At 43.7% G+C, this 20,521-nt stretch overlaps 1 protein-coding gene across 1 annotated transcript in view; it reads right to left on the bottom strand.

Moving 5' to 3' along the window:
- The window catches only part of NOX3 (NADPH oxidase 3), a 53,647-nt gene that overhangs the window by 21,865 nt on the left and 11,261 nt on the right, over positions 1–20,521 (bottom strand). The window contains exons 5-10 of the mRNA XM_070419179.1: positions 19,933–20,078; positions 16,831–17,012; positions 14,295–14,424; positions 8,835–8,927; positions 6,678–6,931; positions 101–263 (exon numbers count right to left, since the gene is read on the bottom strand). Of these exons, the coding sequence (XP_070275280.1) occupies positions 101–263; positions 6,678–6,931; positions 8,835–8,927; positions 14,295–14,424; positions 16,831–17,012; positions 19,933–20,078 (968 nt within the window). The remainder of the gene's footprint in view (positions 1–100; positions 264–6,677; positions 6,932–8,834; positions 8,928–14,294; positions 14,425–16,830; positions 17,013–19,932; positions 20,079–20,521) is intronic.

Below are 20,521 nucleotides of genomic sequence, written 5' to 3'. Positions count from 1 at the left end.
CTCCGAGTTCATTAAAATCCTCCCCGAGAATCGGCAGATGATAGATACCCGGACGGAGCCTTTGACTCCGCGGGAGGGTGAGACGTGCTTGCTTCCCTACCTTGCTCAGCGCCAGCGGGGGTTGCGGCTCACAACATCGGTACCACAGAGACTTCAGGACCGCGGCGAAAGGGGTGACCCCGATCCCCGCCGCCACGCACACGCTCACCGGGTAGCGGAACACGTCGGTCAGTGCGGCCCCGAAGGGCCCGTCCACCGCCAGCCTGCAAGCAGAGCGTCCGCGTGGTCAGAGCCCCGCGCTCAGGGCCCGGCCTCCCCACCCAGTGCTCCCAGGGGCTGTGCTTGCCAGTGTGTGCGGGGAGGGTCTCTGTGCTGCTGGCCCTGCTGGAGCTGGGGCTCAGCGTGAGCATAGGGGCTGCCACATGGGAGGGGTGGGGGGGAGGGGGGCCAGACAGTCGGCCCAGGTGTCCTTCAGGGAGGGGCAATGCCCGGACTCCCAGGTTGGAGCTCAGGCCTCTTCCACCGTGTGCTCTTCTTCCAGGTGACACTTGTTTGGGCTCCAAGCATCCTGAAGCCGGGCGGCAGGAGCCTTTCTTTCCTTTTATTCTCCTCGCTGCCACCAGAGCAACAACGCGGGGCCTCCGGGTGGTTTCCAAGATTTATCTGTTCTTTCGTTAATATGTTTCTCTCCCCCGTTTTTATTTATTTGGTCTCACACCTTCGTACCATCTATTTATATAATGTCAGCGTAATGGAAGCCATTTGTTTGAAATCAACAAAACATTTTGAGATCATTTGTCAGTTGCGTGCAATTTCTAACACCCGTTATTTAGACTGTGCAAACCCAACCTCTGTAACGATAGGCCAGGGTGGCACGGTGTGTCCTTGCTGAGCAAACGGGTCTTGATAAGGAGAAAGCATATTCACTGCATAAATGTAATTGTCTTTAACATGGTCCTGGCTAGGCTGGCCCCTGGCTTCCACTCCAGTTCTCACAACCAGTTCTCCGCGCTGGCTGTTCTGTCATTTCCTAAAACAAACAGTACTCCACGGTGCCACAGGCCCTTTGCACATCATAACCCAAGTCATCACTTGGAATACTCTGCCCCAAGTTCTCCCCTTCCTGGGTTAATAGCTGCCCTTTCATTAAGTCGCATCGCAATCATCACTACCCTGGGGAAGGTTCATGGACCCCTTAGACTAGTTGAAGCCCTCTTTATATAATTCACAGCACCATGTACCCTCCTCTGCAGCCCGCGTCACAGTTGCAATTTTACACCTGTTTTGGGTGTGTGTGTGCATGATTGTTTTGGGTCAGCCTTTGCTTGCTGCTGCACCCCAGTGCCTCACCCCTGCATGCAGTTGTTCACTAACAGTTTGTTGAATAAATTGTAAAGGGAATGTTTAAAAGATTTCAGTCAGCAGAATGTATTAAAAAAAAAGTCAACTATTCCAAAAGCACACATTTACATATGAACAAAGATATGCTAATTAAAAGGGTTCTAAGCTATTCATAACCACTCCCTAAGGGGTGTCTGTTGAAGGCACCCCAGTTTGGCCCACTGGGCTTAGGATGTGCCGTGAAAGTTCAATTGAGTTTATTTAAAAATATTCCACCTGCCAGACCTCCTAATAATTCAAATGAAGTCTCCCCAAGTTAATCTTAATTAATAAGGCTTTATTACATATGGATATATGGAAATGGAAGAATAAAAATAAAAGGTCGCTAACCGGAAAGGGTTAGTATCTCAGCCCACTGCAGATTATTTCATAAATAATTAGAGAAGGGGAATTGAGAGAGAAAAGGTGAAACTGTCCATGGATTAACATGTCTTATTGGTAATTGTTTTTATAATTAGTCATATTGGGGATTTATATGACACTGATTTGAAAAGATAACAATTAAATCCAAAGAAGAACTGTGTCATATAATCCATAGAAATAGATAATACACAAATTTCTGCATAATTAGAATTGAGAGCCTAAGTCGGAAGAGATAGGAAAAAAAATAGTCAGCCCCTCTTCCCTGCTAACATAGGCGTCCCTCCTTCCACCTCCCGGACAGCTGGCATTTTCTGAGAGTAAATTGCAGGGCACCTGGCTCCATTCAGGGGCAGCTCTAAGGAGAGGTTTTTTCCCACGTCTCACGCAAGTGTCTTCTGACAACGTGCCCCTCCTGTCTTCTTGAGACACACACACATCAGGTCTTTTCTCTTTCCTGCATCTCAGGCCTTTAAATACGTGACGGTAGCTATCATGACACTTTAATTATTCTTTTTGGACCAAAATGTCCTCATTTCTCAAGACCTCTCACCATCCTGAGATGGCTTCCTCTGCTCAAATTCCTGTTTATCAAGTTCGCTCAGCTGCTTCCTCTTTGATTGGGATTCAGAGAATTTCTAACAACGCAGCCTTGAAGGCGGTTTGCCTTTCTAGCACCCACATAGGCTGTTCCCCGTTGCTTATGGCTAACAGCTCCCCCCACTAACCTCATCAACCTCTAGTCTCGCCTCTTTTTTTTCCAATTTATTTTTAAAACTGTATCTTTTTATTGATTTCAGAGAGGAAGGGAGAGGGAGAGATATTAACATCAATGATGAGAGAGAATCATTGATTGGTTGCCTCCTGCACGCCCACACTGGGGATTGAGCCTGCAACCTGGGCATGTGCCCTGACCCGGAATTGAACCTTGACCTCCTGGTTCATAAGTGGATGCTCAACCGCTGAGCCACGCTGGCTGGGCTAGTCTTGTCTCTCTGAACTCGAGACGTTTATTCATCCGTATGCTTCTCCTTATCTAATCACCCCTTTGCTGTCATCTCTGTGGTAAGTGACCTTCCTTATTTTGCTAATAATAATAGCTAACTTGAAACAAAATCTTTATTGTTGAAAATATTACATATGTCCCTTTATTTCCCCATTAACCCCCTCCAGCTCACCCCCACTCCCTACCCCAGGCCTTCACCACCCTATTATCTGTGTCCATGGGTTATGCATATATGCATTCAAGGTCTTTGGTTGATTACCTCCCACCCACCCACCCTCCAGCACCTTCCACTCGGAGCTAACTTTTTTTTTTTTTTTGCATCACGCTAAGGGCTTTATGGGACTGTCACATTTAATCCTAAACAAAGCCTCAGGTGCTGCTATTATCATCTTCATTTTAAGACGGGGAGACTGAGGCTCAGCGGTTTAGGACCACACATACAGTTGGGCTTTGAACCCAGGCTGTCTGAGGCTGGAGCCCTGGCTCCGGGAGGCAGGTCAAACTGCAGAAAACTCCATAATCAACTCTGAGAAAGTCTTCTAAAGGAGCTCACGCGCTGCCCCTTTCTCCTGGGCTCAGAGAAAGGCTCTTGGCCCTGCTCTTGGCCTCGGTTTGCTTCTGCTCTGGGTTCCTTGGCCAGTTTCCCTGGGCTGGATTTAAGTTCTTTCTGGGTCCAAAAGCAGTGAAAACCTACGGTCTCTCCCCAACGTGTTTAATTTCATTCAAAAAACCTTTGAGAGATAAAGTCGTTTGAGGAGCTCCAATAAAATGCTGGTTCTTCCTGGGTTAAGATATAAACAAATTCTAGGTTTTTTGGTTTTACTGCTAGTACTTGTGCTGGCACATACATGTTTGTTCAGATGAATTGAACAAATAAAAGGGAGCTGCACTGTTTACGACGACACGTTTTTATTTATTCCCTACGTATTTATTGATGCAACTAAGAGTGAGGGCCTTTTCTAGCTCTGGGGGCACCAAAGTGAGCCAAACAGATATGGTGCCTTTACTCATGGAACGTCCATTCTAGTGTGGGGAGGGAGATGTAAACAAGCAGATGTCGTCCTAGCTGGCTTTGCTCGGTGGATAGAGCGTCGGCCTGCAGACAAAAGAATCCCGGGTTCTATTCTGGTCAAGGTCATGTACCTCGGTTACAGGCTCCTCCCCAGACTGGACCCTGGTCAGGACTTGTGCAGGAGGCAACCAGCCAATGTGTTTCTCTCACATCGATATTTCTCTCTGTCTTTCCTCTCTCTTCCACTCTTCTAAAAATTAATGGAAAAAATATCATTGGGGGAGGATTAATAAAAACCACAAACGAACAAAAACACTAAAAGAAACCCCCCAAAATAAGCTGATGTCTAGTGTGTCCGGTAGTGGTCACAAGCAAAGTGACCCCAAGCATCGGCTCAAGGAGGGAAAAGGGTTCACTAGGAGCCATTTGAGCAGAGGCTTGAGGGAAGAAGGGAGCACAGATCTGAGCAAGAGCATCCCAGGTGGGAGGAGAGGCAGCAGCCAGGTGGGGAGAGTGTGTTTGTTGTGTGAGGGAAACAAGAAGGGCTGATGCCCCCAGGGAGCAGGAGGTGGAGCCCAGGAGCCTGGGGCCCTGGGGGTACGTGTGTGTGGGGGGGGGGGCGGTTAGGCCCTCCCCAGATAGAAAGCATATGGACCTCTGAGAAACACGTTCGGAGCCATTGTTGGGGGATTGGCTGAAATGCTAGCTGGTCTGTGAAGGGAAAGGTTGGTTAATAGACTGAATATCTGTATGCCCAGAGCAGAGACCAGGCTAGCAAATAGGATGAAGGTATTGATCTTGCTGAGGGACCAGTGGGGTGTGTGTATGTGTGTGTGTGTGCCTGCTTTTATCCCTATTAAGCATTTATTTTGCATTCTGAATCTTAGAATCCTATTACATGGCTTCTTTTCCATGGTAAAACAAAAGGTCCTCATGGAAGAGTCAGGTGTTACCATCTGACTTGGAGCTCTGGCCTGGTGTGGCATCGTACCACTCTTTAGTGCTATGTTAGGAAGGAAAGCTTATGGCTCTTTCTACTCATTAAACGAAGCCAAGTCCAGTGCTGTGCAGGTACAGCTCAGTGTCCCATGGGAAACGGGGAAGGGGACGATACACTGATTAGATTCTATGCTTGAAATTCATTCCAGTGCCTGCTATGCCACCTGTAAATACTTGTTAAGTTAAATGAGCGAAAGCACCCATTTTGGGTCCAGGGGCTTATTTATTCATTTATCAGATATTTACTCTGCACCCACCATATGCCAGAAACTGTTCTAGGTGCTGGCCATTCAGAAGAGAACAGACAACATCCCGCCCCCAGGAAGTTCCATTCTGGATGTGTCTTTACAGTGTTCACCACCCTCCGAGGATGGCAGGAGAGAGAATCTCTTGATATTATCAATTTTTAAAAAAATGTTTTTCTCAACATTGTGTGTGTGTGTGTGTGTGTGTGTGTGTGTCCCTGTGTATCTGGGGCCCTACACACAGGCTTTGTGTGCTTATCTGGTAATCCTGCAGTAAGAGTGGGAATCAACATTAAGCCGTTGTTTTCTAAAAGGAGCCAAAGAGTGGTAATTTACATGGGAAGTCTGTCATGTTCTGGATTGCATCATCTACCCCAGGTGATATGTGACCTTATTTGGAAATAGGGTTGCTGGAGCTGCAATTAATCAGGTGAAGACGAGGCCAGACAGTCGGGTGGGCCCTTATTCCAATGACTGGTGTGTGTGCATAAGTAGAGGTTATAGGAACACGTAGATGTAGTCAAAGGAGGAAAGAACACTGTGTGATAACAGAGGAAGAGACTGGAAAGCTGCAGCAGGCAGCCAAGGAAGCAAGGAGTACTGGTCAACCCACCAGAGGCTAGGGCAGTGATGGCAAACCTTTTGAGCTCGGCGTGTCAGCATTTTGAAAAACCCTAACTTAACTCTGGTGCCGTGTCACATATAGAATTTTTTTGATATTTGCAATCATAGTAAAACAAAGACTTACATTTTTGATATTTATTTTATATATTTAAATGCCATTTAACAAAGAAAAATCAACCAAAAAAATGAGTTCGCATGTCACCTCTGACACGCGTGTCATAGGTTCGCCATCACTGGGCTAGGAAGACACGACACAAGGAAGGATTCTCCTCTCCAGGTTTCAGAGGGAGGATGGCACTGCAGACACCTAGATTTTGGACTGTAGTCTCTAGAACTGTGAGAGAATGATATTTCTATTGTTTTAAGCCACCCAGTTTGTGGTCCTTCCTTGTAGCAAAATGAAATCATTTGCTTGCATTAGACCTCCTGAGGTCCTGGAGGAATGACTGGACTGTCAGATCATGGTGTCATTTTATGAGCCTCGATCTGGGATTGTTAGCTTATTCTCCAGGGTCTGGAGCCTGCAGATCAGTTCTGACCATGAAGCATGCTTCTTAGGAAGACCAAACTTCACAAATATAAAGACCTCAGCCTAACAGCAAAAAGTTCACAGGGCTGTCTTACTCACCACAGGCTGCGGATAATCCACCACGTGATGGTTTGGATCTGGGAAAGCAAAATTCTCCTTCTTCCTGAATCATCACCTGACTTTGTTGAACATTTCTCTTTTTTAAAGAAATATACTTGCTTCTGTCGGAAATCTTCTAAATTACAGTTGACTCTTGATCAATGCAGGGTTAGAGGCACCAGCCTCTGTGCAGTTGGAAATCCATATGCTTGACTCCCCCAGAACTTAATGAGTGTAGTTTTTATATAGATCCTCAAATTTAAGAAATGGACTCGAACTTACCACCTAGATATTAGATTTAGCAATACAGATATTGCTAAATTTGGTGGCATGTTGATGCACTAAAATACCTTCCTTTAAAAAATATTCCACCTGACACACAAAAAGGGAATGGGATCCAACCTTGGCAGGCTCCAGGGCTCCTTCGGGGCCTGGCTCTCAGCTCCAAAGGCCCGACACAGAGCTGCGGTCCAGTCTCCCGCTGCCCGGATGTGCACACTGAAGAAGTCCTCCTGGGGCGCGGAGGTGAGGGTGAAGGGGTGCCACTCCAGCCAGGATATGGACGGGCACTGTATCAAGATGTACTGCCCGGGTGCCATGTGGAAGTGACGCTTTTTCATGTGAAGTTCCAGGACCCCAGACGGATGGCTTACCACCTACAGTAGAACAAGGGAGTTGGTCTTTCTACTCAAGCCAAGTAATAAGAAGAGCCTTCATCACATCAAGGGTTTTTACATTTTTAAATTGGCTTTTTTGAAGTATAGTTTACATGTAGCATTTGTAATGAGCCTCCAAGCATCTCTGTCATCATGTTTATGTCTTGGTTGGCAAATGCTGTGAGATTGGAGTTCAATTCCATCCCAGTGATGTCTGAAACTTGGGTAGCTGCACCCAGGTGCAATGTGATGTCCAGCACGTGACTTTATGTCTAAGATGGCCATGCTTTCTTAGCATAGTTAACTGGATCCAAGAGAATATACACTAGCACATCACGTATTGCACGTCATTATGCTTCAAGTTATTAAAGTAGTCACAGAATTATCTCCACGTTTTAAAAACGTAGGTTCTGTTTTAAAGGATCTGAATCGCTTCTCAATCCTTTGTGAATTAACCCTGGTCTGTCTTCCTTGTAAGTGGGCAACCCTCTTCAAACTCACTCTGAAAGGGTTCCTTTTGTTTGAGTCACCTGTCGTCTATCTCCTTCCTGCGCTCTGAGTTTTAGTAGAGGAAGCATCATGCAAAGCTCTTATCATGGTTCTAAGAAATTTATAACCTGCTGCTTATCAGAGGCAAGGAACTGATTTCCCTTTTTTAGATTCCCATCGGTTTTCTGAAAAATCTCTTCAGGTCCCAGGTCTTTTATTGCGGCAAGAGTTACAAGGGAACAAAATCTCATGTCCAGATTCTGTGACGATATTTTTCCACACACACGAGAATTTCACATCATTTTAATCACTAGTTCTGTTTCCCTTCTCCCTGCTGATATCCGTTCTGATTCTGCCACGAAACTGTCTCCCCAGTAACAGCTTTAGTAGATTTCTAGACATTTACTGTCTAGCGTTTGATACAGCCTTGTAGGCTTTGGTGCTTAGCTTGAAAATAGCAATGTAGCAACAGCTTAAAACAGAAATATGGAGCAATTTCTAGGCTTCTGCTCTCATGAAGACAGTTAAAGGAATATAGTATTCTGGTAATACTGTATTAGCAAAGTGGTATGGGCTTGGTTAGCAGAGACTTTCCTCTTAGATGTTTAAAAAACTGGGGGCAGAGTATTTGGTACTTTTTCAGTCTCCTAGACTAGTGGTCAGCAAACTCATTAGTCAACAGAGCCAAATATCAACAGTACAACGATTGAAATTTCTTTTGAGAGCCAAGTTTTTTAAACTTAAACTATATAGGTAGGTACATTATTATTAACTTAATTAGGGTACTCCTAAGGCTTAGGAAGAGCCACATCCAAGGGGCCAAAGAGCCACATGTGGCTCGTGAGCCGCAGTTTGCCAACCGCGGTCCTAGACCATGTATTCCTGGTCTGTCTGTTCATATCTTCCTCCTGCACGAGCACGAGGTAGACATTGGTGAGCCATGGGTCAGCACCCCCCTCTCTGAACCTGAGAGTGACTGTTCCCCCATCTTTTGTTCAGTAATTGTAGGAATGAGAATATGGGCTTGAACACACATGCGTATCATTTGTGTGTTTGCAGAATCTGTGCCTCAATGTGGTGAAGAAAGTGATTATACTTCAAGGTGCCATGACCAGTATAAAGCAGGCTCAGTCCCTCTGGAGAGAAACTGAAATAGAGAGAAATACAGCCAATTCGTGTGCTGCCCCACAGCCTTTATCAGAATTCAGTGCACCAGTCGGGAGCCCTGGTCCCTGCCTTCGGTTAAATTAGTCACACGAAAGGATGTGCAGGAGGCAAGCAATTATTAGCACAGAAGATGAGCCTCTAAATTACAGACAGTTCTGCAATAAAGATGGCAAATTAAAAACTTGGGCTAATAAAAAATTTCCATCTACATGCAGGCTTTTATTCCGACATAAAGCTACATGCATACCTTTGTAATGACAACTTCTTGGTGAAATCGCCAGAACCTAATTAGTCTTTCACATGCATACAGGACCACAGGGCCTAAAACCCATTTCCAAGCCTGCAGAGAGAGAGAGAGAGGAAAAGGAAATGAAAATTGAATCCAAATACCTTCAATTTGAACCAAATCAATATGTTACATTATGGGGTTTAGACAGTTTCCTTTAACTTTGGGCCAGTTGTCAACAACAAAGATGTCTCCTTGTATTAAATACTAGAACATTCAATTATTCCTTGAAGTCTACAAGCTTATTTAAGAGATTAAACTCTTCTGTATTGGTTTTTATGCTCACTTGATCAATGATGCCTTTATGTAATTAGAAATAATTGAATTTGCAAAGAAATAAGAAAGCAGATTGATGTTTATGTTCCATATGATAGGGTCATAAATGCTCTCAAACTCAGCCAAAGTCAAAAGCTTATAAAGCTACATTACTGAGCCAACATCGGACATGGGAAATTAAATAAAAACATTTCAAATAGTAATTTAGGGGGCCAAAATGCATCACAACTTGGGGGTCTGCCTGAAGAAGTCCCCCCACCCCTCACACACATATACCTCCACACATGCACGCACAGCCAATGTGACCTGGAATAAAACATGAAGTTAGTTTCTCAGTATTTTCAATCCATGTTTACAGAGTCAGAACAAAAGCCTCAACTCCCTGTTACAGTTCCCACGGTGATGGTCTCTGGAACAGTGAGTACTGTAACAGTGAGCATTCCTGTTTTTACTAAAGCCCATCCCCTGTTGGCCTTTTCTGAGTATAAACTGCATGATTGGTGCTCATTTGACCAGCAGGCTATCCCTGTCTCAGGGGTTGGGGACAACATAAGGTGTCTTCTTTCCCTAAAAGGAAACAAATAGGAACTTTACAATTTTGAAGGCTTCTCCTAGGTCAGTGATGGTGAACCTTTTGAGCTCGGCGTGTCAGCATTTTGAAAAACCCTAACTTAACTCTGGTGCCGTGTCACATATAGAGATTTTTTGATATTTGAACCATAGTAAAACAAAGACTTATATTTTTGATATTTATTTTATATATTTAAATGCCATTTAACAAAGAAAAATCAACCAAAAAAATGAGTTCGCGTGTCACCTCTGACACGCGTGTCATAGGTTCACCATCACTGTCCTAGGTCTTATACCAAACAAGCCCCCAGGGACAGATGGTACGGCCTCTATGTTACAGAAGTAAAGTGGAAATGAAGGCTCAGCAAGATCACATGGTCCAGGGGCACAGAGGCCATAAGATGCACAGTAAGAGGTGAACCCCAATGTGCCTGGCCCCCTGGGCTGTGCTCTTTCTAGGACCCCAATGCCCCCTCCAGCATTGACCATGTCACCACACTTCTTCCTGTCCAACACTGACATAGGTACTGACACTTGTTTTACAAAACATTAGAAACTTATTCATTGCATTTCAGGATGTTAAGGGTTCTTGGAGGTCTAGTGTAATTTTGCATGTGTAGAATTAAGAACCAGAATGGGTATGAGTTGCTGGGAGACAGATCTAGATCACAGAGACCCAGGACTGTAACTCCACCCATTTCACCATTTCCCTAAATTCCCTCCCTGGTTCACTAAACCCAGCACAACTTACTTAATATCTTAGGAACAGGAGAATGTCCAGCGAACTGTCACCGATGGACTCCCTGTCTTCACCACTCCCTAGTCCCTTACCTGCTGTCCTGCTCCATCTTTCCTGTTGACAGGCCACAAGCACTTCAGCATTATTGTTATTCCTGTTATCTTTCTTGTTGTTGTGAATTCTCTTTTACTTATTTCTGGGTGTGTTTGCATGGCCCCTCTTCTCACCTACATCAGCCTTCGCTGCTTTTCCCCTGAGAGCCTCTTGTTTACCTGAAAGAGGCTTGATTTATGCAGGCAACACAAAGCCATTTGACCCTCCTATTCTTTTCTGCCTCAATAGCACTCAGCAACATGTTCAGAGTAGCAGAGAGAATGACCCTTTGTCCCCCTACACTGTCGGTGAGGCCGTGATGATGGGCAGAGTGAAGGAAAAGATGGGAAGGGGACCTAGGGAACAAGTCCTTCGGTCGCTTATGCTCAAATGAACCAAAAAATGCTTTGAGAATTGGGCTGGATATATGCAGAAATAATAGCAAGAATACAATTCTTTCTAGATAAATTTAGAGAGATATCTGCAAAGACATTCACATGGTCTCTATGGATGTTTATGAATAATCTTCCATGTACATTTTGGAAAGTTTTAGACATCACAGACTTGGTTTCGGGGGTGTCCAATCGGGCACGGTCTCTGATTTTTCCATGTTGATAAGATGGAATGGATTAGTTTTCTTCGTCTGGCTCCTCAGGAAGGAGGATGTAAGCTATTCATCCTCGGCTCTATCTCTACTCTAGTAAACAAATTGCTTCAGGGGGAGAAAGCCCGATTTAGTTCTGCTGTGATAGTTAGTCCTGGAGCGGCTGGAAGTTGGGGCGTGAGGGAGAGGGTATTTCAGAGGATTATCCTGATAGCAATAACCAATGCAGACAAGGTGAGGGAAGCCAAGGGGGCCAAGGCACAGAGCAACAAGGGCAGGTGGAGGGGTAGATCAGAAGACCCAGCTTCTGGTGTTGTGGTTACCACGCATAACTCTATGTCTTCAGGCAAGTCTTGAGCCTTTTTATGGTCAAGTTTTCTGTTTCATAAAATGGGTTGGAAGAAATGATTACTTTGGGTAATCTCCAAGATCTTATATGTTTTAGCTTTATTCACAGAGATAAATGTCATGTTGGGGACATATACTCATAGGTAGCCGCAGAGAGCTGACAAGGTGAGGGGTGGGAGGAGGCCAGAGATTCAGAATGGATGCTGGAGGGTATAGCGGTAAAAGTTCATGGCCATGGAGTTAGGAACTCTGGTTTCTTGATGTGGCTTTGTTGGCAATGCCTTTGTGACCATAGGTAAGACATTAAAACTCCTTGGGCATCCATTTCTTAATCTACCAAGTAAAGAGGCCCCACTGTTTAGTATCTAAGTTTCCTAAATGCTATCATACTTTGTGGATTCTTAGCTTTATTTTTTCTTCTCCAAAAATACTCAAAAAGTCACTGTACAGTGAGTATTTTATGATAGAAATAAAAACCACTTTGATTGAAAAGCTGCAGTAACGAAACTCGTTTCCTCCACTTTCACTTCTGGTTTTTCATTCCTACCAGAAAATAAGAACATGCTGGCTTTGAGTTTATTTTATGTGTGAGCTTATGAACAATAAGATTTCCAGGGCAGGAACCACGTCTCTGAATCCTGCGTCGAGTGCAGGTCCAAACGTGTAACAGCCACTTGGAGAAAGTTTGCGGAATTGACTCTGCAGCAGTTAAAACTTTCCCTGTAGTGTTGCTGTCATTCCCTAATAATTTAAAAAGCTTCAGCCTTTATTATTGGTATTTATTATTACTGATTGATGCCATAGTTCAGTGCAACAAGGTGCTTCTTTGGCTAAGGGAGACCAGGTATCTTTTGAGAGTAGATCGCATGAACGATTCTAGAATCTAGAGTCCTGTATGCCTGAGTGTAATCTGGTGTCTGAGTTTCAAGATAAAAGGGGGAGTGAGACAAGTCAGGGAGAAGGGACTGCAAGGTATAATTGGTTCCTTTGGTCAGTTCAGTTTCTAGGAGGTGATGTAACGTGGGGAGTAGTGCACCGCTGCGGGTGAATTGAAATAGTCCATTGATAAAAGCACCATGAAAATGCACTGAGTTAAGGGAGGCAAAGAGGAAGTCCTACAAAGACAGGGTGCATGTGGTGCCGTGAAGTGCAGGAGCCCCTCCTTGTCCTTGGGATGCCTTCTGGATTCAGCGTCTCTAAGACATCAGAGAGAATATTGCGCACCCAGCCAAGCGGTAATTGCACAGCCCACACACACTTTGAATTAGGATCCATTAAAAATAATAGGAAAGAGTGACAACATGAGTTTGGGTGTGCAAGGAGGTGTAGCAGGGGCGAGTGAGAGAGATGGGTAAGTTCTCCCTTTTAATGATAATTAATGCCGGCACCTGCTGCTGCCGGCAGCAGCCTCTGGTCCGTATTCATGAGGTGTGGGGAGATATTGATTTTTTTATGGAGACGCTGGAGCTGGAAATTTTAGAGAGGCATTCATGTTCCCCATTAATATGCAGGCTGGGTACTGGCTACCGATAGTTGAGTTTAAGACGGAGACAATCTATATTGGCCATTAAAGGAACCACAGTCTTATGGGCACATCTATTCCAGTTCGCTCTGTTTGAAACATTCTTCCCAGCAGTTTTCACCTTAAAATCCAGTGCTTAATTTAATGTATTTGAGGATTTTAGAAAAAGTCAATTGTTTTATTCTTCCAAAGTTGATGATTTAATTCCCTAAATCCCACGATTTATATTCTGTTAAATACTACGAGTCCATTTTTTATGACTTTCTTTTTTTAACTTATTTTCTTCAAGTTTTAAGCTCCGGGCTTCATTTTTTTTTTTTTTTTTTTTACACATCACCCAGCCATCCCGAGGTTTGTGTTGTTCTAAGATACCCGAAAAGACCAAATAGGATTATCATTTCTATGTTCCTATGCCATCCACAGAAATGATTACAGCACACCAGGAAACATCACTTCTGAGATCTTGCAGGCACCACCATCCACTCTAATTAAGTCTCTTTGGCTCCTATTGTCATTATCTCAGTTGTGGGAGCTTAATTAGAACAGAAAGTAAATGCATGAACACCCCCATTTTTTCTCTCCCATAAGCTATAGAAAGAAGGGAGGCAAGCTTAGAAAGAGAGCATGTTCTCATTTGGTTGTTGCATCGTGTTCGTTTGAGAAGCGATGCTGTTCATTCTCAGAGTGGAGTAGAGGGACAGGGAGCTGAGCTCGCTGAGAACAAAGGGTGGAGAGCCACACGGCTTTCTTTTTTAAAATATGTTTTTATGGATTTTTTTAGCAAGAGAGGAAGGGAAAGGGAGAGAGAGAGAGAAACATCAATGATGAGAGAGAATTATTGGTTGGCTGCCTCCTGCATGCCCCCTGCTGGGGATCGAGCCCACAACCTGGGCATGTGCCCCAACCAGGAATCGAATCAGCGACCCCTTGGTGCATGGTCTGATGCTCAACCACTGAGGCACATTGGAATTAGAAGTCTTTCTAATCCCCCCAGAGACCTTACTGTGCTTGTGGTGCTATGAATTCCCACAATACGAGACATCCCCATTTCAATGTAAGTACAACACATATCAAATCAGACAGAATGCTTTTGGCAGTAAACCTCTTTTTAAAATTATCCATAACTCGATTTCTCCGTTAGCACACTTAATGAAGACTTGGCTTTGTCTAGTGGTGACATGGGCTGTTCTTTTCTCAAGCATAAAAGAGCTCCAGTTCTTTTAACTATGGAGACAGCTATTTTTTAAAAGCTCCTGGGTTCATTCTTACCGAAGGCTCCTTGCCAGAAAATTGAGGCACGGGGCACAGGGCAGCCACCTGCCATTCAGCGTAGTGGTCTCTACAGAAGGTGACGTTGTGTCGCAAGAGGCTCTCAGGAGTTTGGCCTCGAACAATCCGACTTGGCCATTAAAAAACAAAACAAAACAAAACATAACAAAACAAAGCCCCAACATGTTATATTGATTTTGTGTAGTCTTGTGATGCCACATATCTATTCCACAATGGGCTCTAGAATCACACTTCCACTGTCTCGCAGTGGGTTATCATCCATTCATTTCCCTCAGCACCTTTAAAAATGGGAGCCTAAGAAGCTCTGAGTAACCTTGAAGACCCCAGAAAAGAAGTGCCCCTCTGTGGGATCCTGTGTTAAGTGGAAAGTGTCTGTTTTAGAGAATTTATAATGAAGGAAATTGTTTGAACACATCCTTTTGTAGACTGTTGAATTTAATTAGGTTCCATCTCATCCTGATTGCTGATTCGGGCTAATTGGCTAACTTTGTACTATTTGAGCCTTTTGCAGGTTTATTTAACTTCTACCCTTTTTGGTTTGTTTCTGAGCACCTAGAAGTTTTAGGTGAAGAAGTCAGAGGAAGTGCCTTGAATAATGATATTTTTCCCTTAGTGCTTGACAGGGTCAAAGTAGGTCAGTGTGAAGTGTGTCTTCAGGACTAGATTGTCAAACTTGGGAGCGAGAAAAGAAACCGGCCTTGCGTACAGAGGGCTGGATGGAGGCCTGTAGTCCTGTATTGTATTTGCCACAAAGGCAGTGCTGACTGACCTTTGACTAGGAGCTTTGGTACAAGTTCCTCGATGTACCCATGGGTGCCCAGGCTGCGAAGCATAAGACATTGAGGTTGGGAAATCTGGCAGTTGCTCAACTCCTAAGTGTTCATGAATAAAATACATTGGTTTATTTCTGAGAAACATGTTTTTCACAGGCAGAGAAACGTGAGCATCACAAAGGCTCATTTGCTGGGTGGCCTGTGGGGCACCACCCGCCTCCTTGCATCAGAGGGATGGGGGGAGGGAGCAGCAATGCCCTTGGAAATAGCCGGAGAGCTGGCCTCTTGGCCTCTGTCCCCATCTGCTTATGGAAGTCATCCAGGCTTGATAACACCCCTTTGACTTAGATGAGCAAAACTATCTCTGAATCTCCCCAGATACGAGAAGGGGAGATAATACATGGGAGCCGGAGGAAAAGAACCTGTAATTTTAACACCTTCATTCTCAGTCTCTAGGCAACATTCCCTATATTATCTAAAGAAACTTCAGGACAGTCCACCAATGCCGTGTCTTTAAAATTTTTAAAAATTTGTTATGTCTTCATCTATGCCATCCCATAATAGGAAGATTAGTGGGCTTTAACACATCCCAATAATCCTCCTTTACTGGAAATTTGCAAATTACTTTTTGCTGTAAACAGTAGCTGTAAAATATTTCAAGCTGAGAAGATTAGATGAGGCCCTTATCCCAAAATAAGCCTTTCAACTCATTTAAAATGACTAAAAATGCCATCTTATGAAATGGTATTTGGATATTAAAAAATATCTCAATAGAGCACTGCCCATTGAAATCCTCTTGTACTTGGACAATGCGCCAGGGTGTGAACGCTGGGGCGGTGGGGTGGGGGAGGTGGGAAGGGGGAGTGTGGGATGGGGACTGTGGGATGGGGGCAGTGGGATGGGGCAGTGCATGCATAACTTTTGTGAAGAGACTTCTAGACTCACGTGGATTATGAAAAGCCTCTCAGCTCCAGTACAGGGTTAACACCGGCACTGGGAGAAGAATCTGAGGAGGGACGGACAGTCTTTGGGGTGAAAACCTTTGGGACTACCCCCCTTCAAGATGAATAGTCAGGCAGAGGGATTAATCACACACTCAGAGGAGCCGGTTACAGATATTTTAAAGTTAAAAGAGACTAGAATGCCTTAGTCAGGCAACAGCAATGCGAACGCTGGTTGACTAGGTTCCTAAGGATCAGCAGAGGGGCAGGCAGTTGGGCGGGTACTATACGCCCCAGGGGCAATTATTCCTTCCATTGTGTCCGTGTGTCAGACAAGCTATGGATAGTGGGGGAGCTCTTAGGCATTGGAGCAACAGCAGCAGAAGTATGACCCCCTCCCTGGAGTGGAGGCTGAGATGGAAGGGACATCCAGTGTGGGGCATGGGAGGAGGTAGAAGTGAAATATGGGTGTCAAAAAACATATATCCTGACTAATGCCACACGCATTGGATTGTGGGAATAGGTTCTGGATGAAGCATGCCTCTATTGTCATCAACCTTCATTACAATTCCTGCATTTTATGAACATGTCAAGACTCCCCAACAGAGTTACCGAAGAAAAATAAATATAACACCTCAATGCCTATGGTGCTTATTTTCAGTTTTACTGAAAGAGGTACCGCGGTGAGTGTGCCACACAGAGTGATCTAAGTGTCCTTTAGTCCCCTGCATGTCATGTTCCTCCACCCAATGGACTTTCTAAGAGATAGAAGCTTACACATGAAGCACAGTACGGACTTACCCTGCCCCGTGGATAGCCAGGCTGATAAAGAAGATGATGAAGAGGTGGTGTGTGTACCAGAACAACTCGTAGGAGGTCTGTCTGATGAACTCGGTGGAAGAGGTCATGATCAAGATGAAAGCCAGAGAGATCATCAGGCCAGAAATGCCTGTGATCGTCATTAGCAACTCGGAGGTGGTGTTCTGAAGAGAAGCAGGCGCCAGGACAGCAATGTCTTAGTACTAATTTTCCATTTGAGGGCCAATGCTTGAGAGTCCAAGCAAGGAGCAATTCAAATGTTGTAACCAGACACATATACAGAGTGGGGCAGAAGTAGGTTTACAGTTGTTTATATGGAAAATAATACAATAAATAGTAAATAGTAACACAAGAATAAACTCTTGTTTCGCACACTTACACTGTCAACCTACTCTTACCCTGCCCTGCATTAGCTTCAAGATGGTCCCCATACAACTCAAGAAGGGAGTTCCTTCTCCCTGGCCACTCCCCACCTGATGGCAGGCATTCGCTTTGTGAAAATTTCATCAAATGCATTTCATTAGCTTCACTTTTCATCTGTATAAATCAATTTTCAGGTCAAAGATACTAGGTTGAACTGAAATTAGGGCAATATCTGAAAATACATTTTAAGATCAAATACTGCAAGATAAATCTGAGTTTCAAGTTTTTAATTTTTAAAGTAAAAAATGTGGATCACTTTGCTTAATTGCATCCTAACATGAAGAGATGCCTTTTCTGCGAGGTCCCTTGGAGGCCTCCGAGTCAGGCAGCTGCAGCCCCTGCTCCTCTGGTAGTTAGTGATGCCTTGCGTATGCTTGTTAATTGGAAGGACCATGACTTGCATTTCTTTCATGCCACCTCAGGAGGCTTGGTGTAAGACTCTGCAAATCCAAGGCGATCAATAAAGATCCGGCTATTCTTATCCGGCATACTCTACCAAAAGGCCGAATTTCTGGCCTGTGAGTTCGGGGGGTGGTTCAATAGCCTTTTAGATTATAAATCACAAAGCATTTTGTTTTTTATTGTGAGTTTCCCATATTCTCGTCAAGTCATTAGTATTCATACATGGTATTACTGTCGTTGAGATGACTGTGAGCTTAATAAACTCCCACTGTATCTTTTGTCAGGAAAATCTCATTAATTTGGGTTGCCTTGAGTTGCTAGGTAATTTGGACGGGGACTTCTCTGATGTTTATTTTTTTCTTCATAGAGCAAACGGTGGAAATGAAATTGGAAGGGTGAGTCTAAAACATTTAAAAGATGTTTTCCAAGTGTACTCGCATATTTTAGAAAACCATTTACACCACATCATGTGCTAATTGCAAACCTTTCCTCTGCTTATTAAAGCAAATCCCTACGTCCCTCTTCTTACAGACTGGTTTGAGTTGCAATGTATCCTCTAAAATGATCCCCCTGCATCTATTTAGAAATGCTCTGTAAAATATACTTTGTGTTACTGATACTCATCTTTCTCCAAATACCCCAAATTAGAGGGTTTTCTGGACTTAATCAGTACATCCATGGTAGATTACTAGTAATATTTTTTGAAATAACTATATTGGAAGTAGCTTAATCATGCTGTTAAATTGCTTTAAGAGTATTTATAATAAATGTTATTTACTAAATGGTCTCTTTAAAATGTTGAGATTTATTCTTGGGTTTGTGTGGCAATGAACTCTGCAGAGCCTTATTGGAGAAAAGAGTTAACCCCAATAGGTGCCCGGATAAATGCCTAGGCCCAAATGAGTACCCCAAGGCATTCCTGCAGGCTTAGGGCATCTCTAGTTTTGATTTATGACTTTGAAACTTGTCCTTTTAACTTTTGTCAGCTAAAAAATGTAGCTCTACTTGACTGATAGTCTCATATTGGAAATTATCTTTAGGATAATTAGAGGACATGACATGGAAGAATTTCCCCAAAAAGAGACTTTGAATTTTGCTTCTTCAAATAAGGCTGCCTGGGCCAAATGGCCCAGATGGTAAGAGAGAGATTTCCATGTCTGGACTGTATTGTCTTGGGGCTCTTCTTGGGCAATACAGATTTTTTTCAAACTGGATGATTGTTCTGGATGCATATTCCAAGATGGTAGTGCATGGCACAAGGGTTAGATTATTTAGGGCAGTGGTTCTCAACCTTCCTAATGCTGTGACCCTTTAATACAGTTCCTCATGTTGTGGTGACCCCCAACCATAAAATTATTTTCGTTGCTACTTCATAACTGTCATTTTGCTACTGTTATGAATCGCAATGTAAATATCTGATATGCAGGATGTATTTTCATTGTTACAAAGTGAATATAATTAAAGCATAGTGATTAATCACAAGAACAATATGTGATTGTATATGTGTTTTCTGATGGTCTTCGGTGACCCCTGTGAAAGGGTCGTTCAACCCCCAAAGGGGTCGCGACCCACAGGTTGAGAACCGCTGATCTAGGGAGAAAGGCAGGGGGTAGAATAAGTGAGAGGAATGTCTTAATCTCTCCAGGTGGATTTCTGGGGTTATAGGTTTGGTGTTCTTTTTGTTTCCCACATGTGCTGCCTTTCTGTGCACACAGATACTTAGCATGAATGATGTTACTAGCCATGCAGGCCTCGTGATGAAAGGAGCTACTTTGCCTAGCACCTGATTTGGCAAACCAGCTAGTCACACGTGTGCCAAAATAAATGATACAGGAGAACTGATCCAGAACACACTTTGTGAACTGAAAATGAAGACACCTAATTTATAATCCCTGGATTTATATGGCACTTCACATTCTTTATGAGTCTAACATCGGTGACAAAATATCTAAAATTTTAAAGATTAGCGATTTAACAGGTTACTGCATTTCCTGTTTAGGCATATTTATTATTATGCTTTGCTATAAACAAATTAAGTGGCATCAGTTTTTCTCCTTACTTATAACCTCTTAGCAAACATTTATGGCAGAAAGAAAATAACTTTTTTTAAAAAAAGTGAAATTAATGTTAACATCTGGCAGTAACTTCTCTCGAGCTCTTTTATGAAAAGCTTTTAGAATACAGTGTTCTTGATTGTAAAAGGGATGGGAGATGGACACGTTTTCCAGATGAAGAAGTAGGCAGCGTGCGAGAACTCACCGTGCGGAAGGTCCGGATGGGGTTCAGGTAGCTCTCATTGCAAGTGTCGCCCAGTTTGGAAAGTGCAGCCAGAAGTCCCCCCGCCTCCGCTGACTGACCCCAGTGGTAGCGCTCCAGATTGCAAGCATGTGCCACGATGTGGATGGCTGCAGACAAGGAGGCAACATGGGCCCTGAGCCATGCGGTCTCTTCCTCTGTCGTTACTTAGAAACACAAGGTCTACACAGTCAAGCTTTTTTGCTGTGGTGTTTATAATTCCAAGGCAGAGTGAGCTACACGTGTGTCTTACCCAGTGTCTTAAATGGAGTGAATTGAATACTTTCTAAAACATATTGTATGATTTTCCACATTCATACTGATTATATTAAGAAAAAAACATAAATCTCGATTCACCATAATTTAATTATAAACCCGTGATCATTTTGGAAGTGGAAGAGGTATTGTTATCACAACATAATTTTGAATAAAACTTCTTTCCCAAGAAATCAGAAAGCATTATTCTAGAATACTGATCTGAAGCTGTCCACCGGGTGCACTGGCTCTGAGGCCTCCCAGAATGTGCAGGTCAAAGTCAGCCACTGCCTGTGCC

This window comes from Myotis yumanensis, unplaced genomic scaffold (genome assembly GCF_028538775.1).
Source record: "Myotis yumanensis isolate MYYU_CA2020_CCGP unplaced genomic scaffold, mMyoYum1.0.hap1 SCAF_6, whole genome shotgun sequence".
Classification (NCBI taxonomy): domain Eukaryota; kingdom Metazoa; phylum Chordata; class Mammalia; order Chiroptera; family Vespertilionidae; genus Myotis; species Myotis yumanensis.
Note: the sequence above shows the minus strand (reverse complement) of the source record. Positions and strands in the feature narration are given on the sequence as shown.